Here is a 14,048-nt window from a genome sequence, read left to right as displayed (position 1 = left end):
TCCTCTAGAAAGGTGTACATATTAGTAAGGACAACATGAAGTGTATGAATGGAAAAATAAGGACAAAGTGCTGAAAATTAAAAAAAGACAGGATTTGCTACAATGGATTAGAAGTGGATAAATTTAATTTTGAAATTATATAAGGCGGCATTGCACTGAAAATAGTTGCAGATAAGTGTAACAAACTGCTAAGCAGTGTCACTGAATCAACTACAATACAGTACTCTGGGGTAGCTTTATATAGGTTGGAAAGTACATAAGCAGGTGTGAGGAGGATCTGTCATTTTAAGTGTGGCTAATTGTATGACCCATACGAGTTTATCACTAGTTCTAGATAATAATAATTATTTGTGCAGACACCACACTACTGCTGCAGATGCCAGTTTGGTCAATTCAGTTATAGTTAGACAATTTTGCCTTATATTTTGAAATTTGCCAGCAAAGCATAAAAGTTTCTCACTAATTTGTGATCCTCAAATACTAATCTCTCATCTACAATTACTGTTAGATCTCTCTTTAAACAACCATGGTGACATTACACATCCTGTCTAAGACCTACTTTTACCGGGAAGTAGTCTCCCTCTCTTCTACCTTACTATCCTCATAAAAACTCTTTACCACCTATTCCATATACTTGCAACATCTGCCACATTGCTCCCCTATCCACTCTATCATAAATGCATAAGTGCAATAAAAACTTCCCTACCTTTATCTAAATACTGTTCACATATATGCTTCAATGTAAACACTTGATCTACACATCGCCTACCCACTCTAAAACCTCCTTGCTCATCCGCAATCCTACATTCTGTCTTACCTCTAATTCTTTCAATAATAACCCTACCATACACTTTTCCTGGTATACTCAGTAAACTTATTCCTCTATAATTTTTACAATCTCTTTTGTCCCCTTCCCTTTATATAAAGGGACTATACATGCTCTCTGCGAATCCCAAGGTACCTTCCCCTCTTTCAAACATTTATTAAGCAAAAATACCAACCACTCCAACACTATATCCCCCCCTGCTTTTAACATTTCTGTCATGATCCTGTCAGTTCCAGCTGCTTTACTCCCTTTCATTCTACATAATGCCTCACGCACTTCCCCCACACTCACATCCTGCTCTTCTTCGCTCCTACAAGATGGTATACCTCCCTGGCAAGTGCATGAAATTACCGCCTCCCTTTCTTCGTCGACATTTAAAAGCTCCTCAAAATATTCTCGTCATCTACCCAATACCTCCGTCTCCCCATCTACTAACTTCCCTACTCTGTTTTTAACTGACATATCCATTCGTTCCATAGGCTTTCTTAACTTGTTTAACTCGCTCCAAATTTTTTTCTTATTTTCATTAAAATTTCTTGATTTTTATTTTACCAAGATCCCTACACAGTATGTGCTAAATATCCAAAAAATTTCTTGCATGCTATTTGCATGTGTATGTGTGTTTTCTTAATATACCCACCATTAAACTTGAAAGCAGCATCAATGCCATAAGGAACACCTCTCCACATGTCCATGGCTCGGGGATAGTCTAACTCAACATGCTGCACAGTTTCATCAAATCTGTTGAAAGAGCATAAAATATTAATAAAAAATTAACATGTAGGTCTTGTCATATATCATGGGCTAAAATCACACTTCTCCAGTCTGCTGAATTTACAAGTGTATGACTTAAGTTGTAAAATTCCTTAATGTATTCAGTACAGTATGTATTTGAATGACCTTCATGAATAGAAATACGGAACAAATATGATCACCTGTCAATTAGTTTATACCATCACCAGAGAGGCTCTTAAATCAGCGATAGTGCCTTGACTTCTGACTGAAGAAGCCAGATTTAATCCTGGGCAAGTTGAGACATATAGGAAAGCTTCTCTAAACCTGTTGCCCCTATTCACCGCACAGTAAATAGGCACTTGGGTGTTAGCTGACTGTTGTACTCTGTAACCTAAAGGATGGTAGTATAATTTAAAGCTGGGCTTTGAAATGAGCTATGGTAGGATAACAGGTGTTAGCAAGCCAATTTAAGTCTACAAAAAATAAAATGAGGATTCTTTTCACAGGCTTCATCTGATGTGCCACATTCTTTATTTTGAGTCCCATTTAATCACCTCTTAATACTGTCATCTTGAGAAATGTTAGTAAATATCAAGAATCTTCAGATTTTAGATTACAAATTTAAAGGTTACAAAATTATCCACTGACCAAGTAACTTTCAGGGTTTGAGCTCAAAAGCCCCATTGTGTACTGAGCCCAGGATACCATTTCTCAGCAATATTCCGCTTCCCCATCCCAGTGGGGTATGTACAATGAAGTATCCTCTATCTTCCACATTATAAAGCTCATACCAAGCAAAGCCTTGTAAGACAAAGTTATGCCTGTGAACGGTGCTTTTCTCCACTTGGTAAGTGCTTGTAAGTCCTGCACTTTTAAGAAATTTATCCTCTGTCCTTAGTACTCTGTGTGAGCAAAAGCTAATGCAAAAGCACTTTTTATTTCACCATTTATAATCAGCTGAAAAACCTTTATCAGTAATTAGCAAAAGATACTGTATGTGAATATATAGTCATAAAGGAGTCCTGTAGCTTGGCTGGTAACTCACTCAGCTCACACAATGAGGTCTGTGGTTCGATCCCTGGTATGGGTGGAAACATCTGTGTGTGTTTCCTTAAATAAGACACCTGCTGTCCCTGTTCACCTAGCAGTAAATAGGTACCTGGGTCTTAGCTGACTGGTGTGGGTTGCATTGTGGGGACAAAATTAACCTAATTTTCCTGAAATGCTCTGCACAGCAAGGGGCTTTCTGTATAGTGTCGCTGATATCAGCTAGGTCTGTATTTGTAGATATATAGATTTTTTCAATGAACCAGCCGCATCCCACCGAGGCAGGGCGACCTAAAAAGAAAAATGAAAGTTTTTTTTTTTTTTTCTAAATTTAGTAATGTATACAGGAGAAGGGGTTACTAGCCCCTTGCTCCCAGCATTTCAGTCGCCTCTTATGACACAAAGATTATTATAATAAATAATGTTCTATTCAGTTTCTAATATACTGTGTACTATAAACCTCCTCTTAATACAAGATACAAGAAAGGCAAATAATGGATCATGAAATTTTTATCTTACCTCCAGTACATCGTGTCTGCAAACAAATAGGTTCGGCCATTGTATCCCCAGACAAAGGCTGCATCTATTTTCTTGAGATCCTCAGGTAACCCCAGATTTTTTAATCTCCCAATCTTCAGCAGCTGGTGATTTCCTTGACAAACATAGAATTTATCTCCTGCAACAGAGCAGTGCCCATTTTCATTACAAGTGTATCTGCTTTATGATCGAAGTATACTGAGACAACCTCTACCTACTACATATCACTGTATTCTATTAATATTTGAATTTAAAAAGACAAAATTTAACTATGCAATAGATGGCCAGTTTTGACTTGCAAGTTAGTGCATATGGCTGCATGCTGTTCAACTCTTTTATTGTCAAAAATGCTGAATGACTTGAGCATTATATAAATCTTACAACTTAACCCAAACATTAAATTTACTTTGTTATGAAGAGTGACTTGATTTCAATGTAGTTATTATTTCAAATAGTATACAGTGGTACCCCAAGTTTCAGCCATAATTTGTTCCAAAAGGCTGTTTGAGTGCCGTTACCGAATGAATTTGTTCCCATAAGGAATAACATAAATTAGATTCGTCCATTTCAGACCCCCAAAAATACACTTACAAAAGCACTTACAAAAATACACTTACATAATTGTTGGGAGCTGTACGAAACTCGGGGTACCACTGTATTAAAAATCCATTAGAGCTCTTAAGAACTGTTTCACATAGCAACAATAACTTGCATAATTAATAAACATCAAAATATAATACAATCTCAGAAGTGATTTCCAATACTGTACAGCTCAACCTTGTAACTACAGACAACATGACTATTGTAAAATGTCAAATGTGTGGCTGAGCAGTTGAAATATGACAGTTATATGAGCTGCCTGCAGGGTGCCTGTGTTCAGTTCACAGGGGAGACAATTTAATCGTCTTTTATCTTGTATGTATAGTTTTTCCAATTTAACCTAACCTAGTCTAACTTAGAATTGGGCTGCAAATGCTATGTGAAAGTATGATATAGTTATTAGGAGGACAGGTTGAGGAAGTAACATAATGCTATCTTACCAATAAAGAACACAATATTAGCATCATGGGTTCTTTCATATACAGCATCAATATGAGTGATGTTTTTAGGAAGCATTGCCCAGAATCGTGAAATTTCTGCAGGATAATTTGGCCTCAGATTTCCTGCAGAATCTAACCGCCAGAAGTACTGCAATGACAGTGAAACTTTTAAATAGTATGGAGTTGTAAACATACATGATTTACTTATTTGATAGCATAAATAAGACAATGTGCAGGATAAGGCATCTTATTAATGAAGAAGTGTTGTTCCCAGGGATTTTAGCAATTCACACGAATAAGAGAGATCCTAAATCAAGGAAATGTTGTTGTATGTGAATAGTTGGCAGAGTAGGTGAAGTTAGGTGATCAGTGTCAGGTTTAGGTAGAATAAACTTCACCTAGGCTTCAGAAATTGTGAATGATCCCGAGTTTTGAGAAACAGTAGTAGTGGCTATTGTTGCTGATTCTGAACAATCTGCTGCCTTGGTTGCTTTCTCTGATGATAAATCTTACCTCTGGTTAATTCATAATGTGGTTTTCAGTGTTGTGGTGTAGAGTTCATGTGTTACTAGCACTGTTGTCCTTCTGGCATGCTTATACGCTCCATGTTATATACTCTAGGTCCCTGGAACTTTTTCCTACATAAACGGTGTCATAACCTATGGTATTGTATAAACACTGGTAGTTGTGTTCATTGGTTTTACTTTACTTGACCACAGTGGGGCTTTTATGGTCTTTGAATAAATACAGTATAGGTGACCCTGATATTCAGGGTCTTAGTAAGGCTTTTTTCCCCAAATTTAAGTGTGATCACCTAACTTCACCTACTATGCATGCTACACACAGGCAACATTTTTTCTATCTAAGGACCTCTACCCAATCAATGCATATACATACAGGACTGTATATCCATTTTGTGTTATTCTCTATATAAATTAATAAGCCCCCTGGTAGACATAACATCTTCATTAATAAAATGCCATAACCTGCACAGAGTATCTTATTTACATACTGTTGGTACACTCTAACACTGTTTTAACTTATCACACAACATTCCTTTTATGGTACTATAGCATACATAATCTGAACATTCACAAACATTTACAACAGCAATAATAATTGCTTTTATAGCTGACCCACAAATTAGAGATAAACATTCAGACTAGTGGTCCAAGACAAACACAAATTAGAGATAAATGCTGAGACCAGTGGTCCAAGACAAACCTAAACATAGTCTAAATTTTTATCTCCAATTTATGTTAGTTATTAACTGACATTTATTCTTCATAATTACATTTGTTTTTCATAAAACATTGGCAAAATTTAGCTATGCAGTACCAACCTTTCCCTTAAAAATATATATTTCTCTTCTTATCACAGATATAGCATCATAATTAGTGTCACATGTGTCTGGCTTATCTGTTGTCTTAGGTGGATGAATTGGTTTCTTAGTAACCGGAGGTTTGGTAGGAGCAGGTCGAGTTGTTGGAGGAGAGGTTGGTTCGGGATACATTTCTTCACTCCAGTTCTCATCCACACCTGAAAGTAAGACTAAGTTATAGCCCACTTCTGTAAATGTATAAATCTATACTAATGGTAATGTATTTCATTGCAGTACTGTGGCAGCTCAACTAGGAAGCACACAGACATGGTCTTCAGAGCGTATACCCATCTTTTACATGGAATAAAGGGGCTACCGCTAATAATGCACTGAGAAACTACAGCATTATCGTATTTTTTATATATTTTTAGACATGTCTTAAAACCCAGCACAATTGCTATAAGATGATCTACTAAAATTCTAAAGTTTTATGTGTGCTAAAGCCACACCTGAATTCTTATTTCATATACAAACTTCTTTGGAATTTGCTGCTCAAATTATAAATACTATCGATGTGCTACTAACCAGTGCAAGCAGTACTTGAAACACAAAATGTGTGTGAAGGTGGAAATTGTGACAAACAGATCAAGTGAGATGATGAAGTAAAGGAAAGATACACATCCAGCTTAAAAACTTACATGCTACCATGTAACCACTTGCTCTACATTTCCCCTACCCTTCCTAAATCCTTCTGCTGAAATATCTTGGTCAACAAATCGTGTAAAGCAAATTATCCAAAAACCATACCGTATTTCTTTCACCTCAAAGATTAATTACAGCAAGTTAGAAGAGGCTTTCACACAGCCCTCTTGTACAGTACTCAGTAGCACTTAAATATCAATACCATCTATTACATATCCATCATAAAGTAGTATGGAAAAATACAACCATATGAACCCACCATACAACTCCTGAATGCCTCTGACATCATCCTCAGGTAAGCGGAAGGTGATGGGGAACTTGATGAGGTAAGGACTCATGAGAGCACCTTCAACATCAGAATGATACAGACCCAGTGCATGACCAAGTTCATGAGCTGCTGTTATGAAGAGACTCACTCGATCCCATGCTACAAAGAGAGAGGAAATGCTTACAAATTATAGTACGTATATACACCATGTATTTACTTTATGAAAATTATGCAGTAAAAATATAGCATACAGCATATTTTTCCTGATTTTTTAAATGGATATCCTTTTGCTTTCTTCATGAAAGTAGTATATATTTTGTTTAATTGTAAACTACAAAAATAATATAAACTACTATGTACAGTATACTGTATATACGTATTTACTTTAGTACATATTTACAATATGACAGCATAAATCACTTACAATAATTCTGCTATACTGTATTATAAATATATTATCCGTATTATTTGCATATCTTCATATATGTATGTCACATCTGTTAGTGTATCAAGGATAATAAGGGCCATGTAAGATGCACTCACTATTGTTGGAGTCCTTGTGTTGTACCCAGGGTTCTTGGTCATCAAAATGCATATCTCCACCAATACCCCGGCCAGGGTAGAAAGCATGAGCTAGGGTGCGTCCTGGCCCATCAAAAGGATATCCATCCCCATGATAGCCCCTGAATGGAAATTATTTCAATAATAAAGAAAATTCCACTTACTCATAACAAAAAATATTCATCAAAAACTAGAGTATTTTGAAGAATTTCGCAAAGATTTTAAATTGAGGAAAACTTTCAAAATAAAAACTGTACGTGCACTTGACTCTTGTGAGTATTATACAAATTTCATTGAATTCACATGATAATATATAGGATAACCATTTTTTTTTTTTCAACAAGTCGGCTGTCTCCCACCGAGGCAGGGTGACCCAAAAAGAAAGAAAATCCCCAAAAAGAAAATACTTTCAACATCATTCAACACTTTCACCTCACTCACACATAATCACTGTTTTTGCAGAGGTGCCCAGAATACAACAGTTTAGAAGTATATACGTATAAAAAATACACAATATATCCCTCCAAACTGCCAATATCCCAAACCCCTCCTTTAGAGTGCAGGCATTGTACTTTCCATTTCCCGGACTCAAGTCCGGTTATATAAAATAACCGGTTTCCCTGAATCCCTTCACTAAATATTACCCTGCTCACACTCCAACAACTCGTCAATAATAACCATAATAACAATAATAACCAAGGATAACCATTTATTTACAGTAGTTTTAATTCGGGGTAGTGATTTTCTTAATAAAATTACTTAAAGCAGTTAATAAATACATTATGCCTTATACAGCGTATAGACAAACAAGTGACCAAAATGAAATGTTACAATGAAATACTGAGCAGTACAATATACAACTTCATTTTAAAGCATAAAGAAGTTTTAAAATAACTGCATTATATTTTAGAAGACTTCTATAAAATCAACAAAAAGACTAGCAAATAGGAACTCTTTATTCTTCCTGATAAACATAAATAATACGACATAGAGGCACATACGTTTTAAAGTCAATGATGATGTCTGCTTCTTCTGGGTTGTGTTGAAGTTCGAAAAATACAAGTCGAGACGCTCTATCCCAAACCTGTTAAGCAGAAAGAATAACAAGTGAGATCACTGCAGGTTAGACTGGAAGACTAGAGGCCACATCCCTACTTCTACTGGTCACTATACACCAGCCAATATAAACCAGGGTACAGCTGGGGTTAGAAACCCATGGCAAGTGAATCAAAAAACTCCAGGCCTGTGTGAAAGCCACTGGGCTACATAGCAACAATAAGATTCATCCAACTATGTATATTTATTTATTGTAGCCAGCTGACCCAGTGGCTTGCACACTGGCCTGGAGTTTTATGACTTACATGCCACCTGTACTGTGGTTTGTTTCCAATCGTGTTATTACAATTTTGTGAGTCACAATCCATCCAATAGAGCATACAATCATTAACATTACGTCTATTCCACTGAAAACTGTACAGCTAATTACAATATAAAGTACAGCATAATATTTTCAAAGTATTATGCCTGGTCTCAGTTTCACTTAATACAGTGGACCCCCGCATAACGATTACCTCCGAATGCGACCAATTATGTAAGTGTATTTATGTAAGTGCGTTTGTATGTGTATGTTTGGGGGTCTGAAATGGACTAATCTACTTCACAATATTCCTTATGGGAATAAATTCGGTCAGTACTGGCACCTGAACATACAGTGGACCCCCGCATAACGATTACCTCCGAATGCGACCAATTATGTAAGTGTATTTATGTAAGTGCGTTTGTACGTGTATGTTTGGGGGTCTGAAATGGACTAATCTACTTCACAATATTCCTTATGGAAACAAATTCGGTCAGTACTGGCACCTGAACATACTTCTGGAGTGAAAAAATATTGTTAACCGGGGGTCCACTGTACTTATGGAGTGAAAAAATATCGTTAACCGGGGGTCCACTGTACTAAGGACTTCTCATATGTTACAGCTCGGGTATTTAAAAAAATTATGGAAAATATAGACCAGTACAAAGAAAACTGATGGCAGGAAATGCTAATTGATGGATAAAATTTAAAAGTTCACCATTAAAGCTTCTTCAGAAATTACTAATGAAATTGCTGGTGAACGATTGGATAAATTAGGTTCCTGATGGGCATCTGGGGTTTCCTCCCAAGATGAAAAATACAGCAGAACCTTGGTTTTCGTATGCCCCGGTTTTTATAGGATTCGGTTTTCGATGACTTTTTTCGTCAAAATTTTGTCCCAGTTTTCGTACATCCACTCGGTTTTCGTAGAGTTGACAATGGTCCGCCGTACCAAACACGTCCACCTGCCAGCGCCCACACAAAGCATCCCACACGTTCTGACTCAGTACAGCTTTGTTTCTTGTTAAATGAGCATTGTGAGAATGTGCCTTCTTCAGTGATTAAGGACATGTGTGCAAAGTGGAATGAGTTGCAATGTTTTGTGGAGAAATATCACCCTAACAAAGCTGTTGCAAGCCATGTCTGCAACATGTTCAGTGACAATGCCTTGTTCCATTTTAGGCAAATCTGAAAGAGACACCAGAAACAGACTTCTCTGAACATATTTTTTTGTGCGACAGGGGTCCAGTGACTCTCAAGCTGATCCTAGTGCAGAAAAAGACTAAGAAGGGAAGTAACCCCAGACAGGGCCTTGATAACTGAAGTCCTTATGGAAAGGGATTCCCCTTCCAAACAATAACCTTTCCTCCTCCCTCTCCCCTCCTTACCATCTTCCATGCCAACAAGTCTTCAATAAAGGTAAAAGTGATGTTAAATGTTCATTTATCCATTTCATTAGTCATTTATATTTATTTCTCATTGTTTTCTGTATGTAAAACTATAGTTATTCTCTATAAAATGTATTTTTTTTTTTTAATATTTTTGGGTGTCTGAAACGGATTAATTGGATTTACATTATTTCTTATATTGCTTCAGTTTTCGTACAATTCGGTTTTCATCAGACTTTCTGGAACAAATTAATCACAAAAGCTGAGGTTCCATTGTATAAGAGGATGGAGTATGAACACAGTTTACAATTACATTATTATTATAATCAAAAAGAAGCACTAAGCCACAAGAGTTTACAATTACAGTAGTATTTATTTATTGGTAGATAAGTTTATGAAAGGATGGGGTATTTCTAAATTATTTTATAGGCTTTTAATCTTAAAATTTGGATTTTGTTCATGTCTATTAAAAATTATTTAAATAAAGTCAGGGTACAAAACTAATTTTGATGTTTTCATAGATGGGGAATGTATATTATTCAATTGGCATCCCTCAGTAATACATCAGAGGTAAAAAGCTAAAACACTTATTATAATATCAATAAAGAAGAAAATGAAGATCCGTGTGTGACTTGAAAAAGCCCACTGTGTGGGTGAAACGTTGTCAATAAAGGATCACATTAAACTGCATATGTGTTTATGTTTCCAAAGAAGAAAATAACACATAAAGAACATAGCTGTGCTTAAAGTAAAAGGTGGACTACAGCCATTACATTATCCAATTATACATTTAAGAAAATAAATAAGATCTTAAGGATTATGCAAACAAAATCGTTTCTTATCTCCATCAAAGCAATTAAGATAATAACATTAAAATTATTGCTCAATCATAACAACATTCCGTTACACAAATGCACAAGAACCATGTTAGGGGGGAAAGTGCTAAACCCACTGGGGTCATACATCATATGGGGAGAGGTAGGCACTTAAACTTGATCCAAGGAAAGGAAAAATACATCCACTTCCATGGATCAAGAACTCTCACCAGGTACCTCCTTAGAGGGGCAAAGTAGTTTGTGTACGATACTGCAAAAATATAGTTTTTAACTTGTCAATAGTTGCTATTTCTGCAAGATACATCAGACATACTGACTAACATTATGACATACACACAAACAAGAATCAAGACATGTTTTGAGTTGAAACTTGTTTGTTATCATCCATTCCTAACTTACAATAGTGGGGGAGGTTGAGGATGGATAGTTATTGATGGTAGTGATGGTGTGTTGGGGAAGGAGGGGGAGGGGGGTGGCTCTGCTAAAATAAGATTTTGCTGAAGTTTTTAACCCGGAGAGTCAACCATCCTGGATAACCTAATAAAGTCCCTGCGTCATCTAGTGGCTGGTGTTGGTGGTTAGTGTTGGTGTTGGTGGTTAGTGTTGGTGGTTGGTGGTTAGTGTTGGTGTTGGTGGTTGGTGTTGGTGGTTGGTGTTGGTGGTTGGTGTTGGTGGTTGGTGGTTAGTGTTGGTGGTTAGTGTTGGTGATTGGTGTTGGTGGTTGGTGTTGGTGGTTGGTGATTGGGGTTGGTGGTTGATTGTTGGTGGTGGCGAGTGGTGATGGTGAGTAGTGGTGGTGAGTAGTGGTGGTGAGTAGTGTTGGTGAGTAGTGTTGGTGAGTAGTGGTGTTGGGTGGTTGGTGGTGGCGGTGATAAAAGATAATTTTGTTATGAACTTCTCACTATCCATCCCATCATTTTCCACTACCACATCAGCGAGGAAAACACCTGGTTGATCAAGCCTGGTCAAGGACCGGGCCGCTGACCCCCTGAAACACCCCCAACAACCAACTTAACCTCTCACAGAATACTCACCTCCGTTGCCAGTCTTATTTCTCTCTGTATCTCCCAGCGAGTAAGATCTTCCCTCCGTCCTGTCTTATCTTTGATCCTGGTGGGGTAAGCTCTGATCCTGACCAAGAAACACCAATTTATTTAATCACAGGAACACATAAATACAATTATAAAACACAATGTAAATTTAATAGGATACCCCCCCCCCCAAAAAAAAAGTGACTCATTTCCACTGGGGTCTTTTCAGTTTTTAATTAATACAACCCTGTAGTCAAAATACTACATACATGTATTCCTTTTCTGTATTAAAAATACTTCAGCTTCCAACTGATATATACAAAGACAAAATTAAATACTGGTTATTTTAGGTCACTTGTAAAGTCCATATTATTGAATATTTCACAGGATTTTTTTTTTAATACGTGACACATTAAAATTTTTTTTTAGAAAATTGTGTTATAATGTTATTGCACATTTCGATGATTTTGAACGGGTTAATTTATTTTCTGATATTAATTCTAAACTCTACAGTCTCATTACCTTTCACGGGAGGTGCCTAGATACTGGTGAAGGGCTCTAGAACCAAGGTAATGGAGGTATATTTACTTTAATTTATCATGTTTACTTCTCAGTTGCCAGGCGCAGTACGACCCCCTACGGCTTTAGCGCTTCACCGTCAATATAATAATAATAATAATAATAATAATAATAATAATAATAATAATAATAATAATAATAATAAATCTGACTAATATTCTGGTGGCTCTGGTTAAAGCTCTCGCTTCACATGGCGAGGGTCTGGGTTCGATTCCCAGCGAGGGTAGAACATTGGGAGTGTTTCTTTACATATGTTGTCTATGTTCACCCATCAGTAAAATGGGCACCTGGGTGTTAGTGGACTGGTTTGGGTCGCATCCTGGGACACTGACCTAATTTGCGGGAAATACTCAGCATAACAAGCGGCTTTCTATTTAGTAGTATGTCATTGATATCAGCTATGGTCTGTATACCTTATACATGTACTTGTAGTAAATAAAAATATTATTACGATTATTATTGTTATACGTGAAAATTTATAGCTACAGTATACTGATATACACTTTTGATGGGTTTCGAGAATTTTCCTACACCCACTGCCCGGCCCTGGACCAGGCTTGTCTGGTTAACCAGGCTGGTGCTGTAAAGTAAAAGGACATGTGTAAATAATGTGTAATTTTATTGTGGTAACGTTTCTGGACAAATCTGGATCGAAACGTTGCCGCAGTAAAATATCACATAGCTGCACGTGTGTGTCCTTTTACCTAACATATTGACAGTGATTCTAACAACATCATTGCAGGTTGTTACTGCTGGCAGCCCGCTGGCCCACATATCCATCACAGCCTGGTTGATCTGGCACTTAGCTGAAGTATTTGACCAGTTTTCTTCTTAAATGAAGAAACTGGACAAGTACCTGGACTTGTTCCGGCAGTGTTTCTGATATCTTCTGTAAAATGTTAAAAAAAAAAACAAAGTCTGGGGGCATGGATGTTGATACAATGTTCTCTTATTGTGTCCACGGCGCTCTCACTTTTGTATATTGTTACGGCAGTGTACAGATTTGGGACCAGGCCATGAACTACTTTCCACGCATTATCATGTACATACCTTAGATGAGTTCTGAGAGTTTTTCTACACCCGGAGCCCGGCCATGGGTCAGGCTTGTCTGGTGCTTGCCTGGTCAATCAGGCTGTTGCTGCTGGTAGCCCGCTGAGCCACATATCCATTACACCCTGGAAAGTACTTGCGGGCCTAGTCCAAATCTGCACAGTCACAGCAATCTCGACACATGTGTTAAGTTCAGCCATGAGCGTGACGCACCACAAGTCACTTGAATGTTGCTAGTAACTAGGCTAGGGGGGGACATAGATACATACCCTTGGTGGCTTTTGGCCCTGAACATAAGTATTCGTGCATTGTTTAAACATGTAACCATCTTTCACTACTTAAGCTAGATATGACACTACTTTGTATTTTTGTGTGTAATGTAAGTTTGGTGAAGCTCGGTGTCTACTGTTTATTGTGGGAATGTAACACATATACAGTCAAGACATTTATTAAAGGAGATGTTTCGCATATGACAAATCACTTATCAGATACGAATAAGCGGGGCTTGAAATAGAGAAGAATCTGCTTAACATGGGCCAAGAAACCCATTCTTGTCACCTGATAGTCTAGTGTTTTGGTTGGGCAAAATCAATTTGGCTAGAATACTGAGTGAGTGATTGTGGTACAAATTGAAATCAAACTTCTCAATATTATTATTATTATTATTATTATTATTATTATTATTATTATTATTAAAATAAAAAAGAAGTGCTAAACCACCATGGCTAAACAGTGCTGCAGGGCAGGGAAGGATGTGAGGGGCATCCAGT

The 14,048-nt window shown here is 37.1% G+C and overlaps 1 protein-coding gene across 1 annotated transcript in view; it reads right to left on the bottom strand.

Annotated features, from left to right (window-relative positions):
* LOC128699444 (matrix metalloproteinase-25) overlaps positions 1–14,048 on the bottom strand; it is a 516,333-nt gene that overhangs the window by 11,252 nt on the left and 491,033 nt on the right. Inside the window, exons 4-11 of the mRNA XM_053792195.2 lie at positions 11,653–11,749; positions 8,039–8,121; positions 7,020–7,159; positions 6,468–6,635; positions 5,528–5,724; positions 4,186–4,333; positions 3,128–3,284; positions 1,467–1,567 (exon numbers count right to left, since the gene is read on the bottom strand). Coding sequence (XP_053648170.1) covers positions 1,467–1,567; positions 3,128–3,284; positions 4,186–4,333; positions 5,528–5,724; positions 6,468–6,635; positions 7,020–7,159; positions 8,039–8,121; positions 11,653–11,749 — 1,091 coding nt within the window. The remainder of the gene's footprint in view (positions 1–1,466; positions 1,568–3,127; positions 3,285–4,185; positions 4,334–5,527; positions 5,725–6,467; positions 6,636–7,019; positions 7,160–8,038; positions 8,122–11,652; positions 11,750–14,048) is intronic.

This window comes from Cherax quadricarinatus, chromosome 61 (assembly GCF_038502225.1).
Source record: "Cherax quadricarinatus isolate ZL_2023a chromosome 61, ASM3850222v1, whole genome shotgun sequence".
Lineage (NCBI taxonomy): Eukaryota > Metazoa > Arthropoda > Malacostraca > Decapoda > Parastacidae > Cherax > Cherax quadricarinatus.
This window is presented reverse-complemented; position numbering and strand designations above follow the sequence as displayed.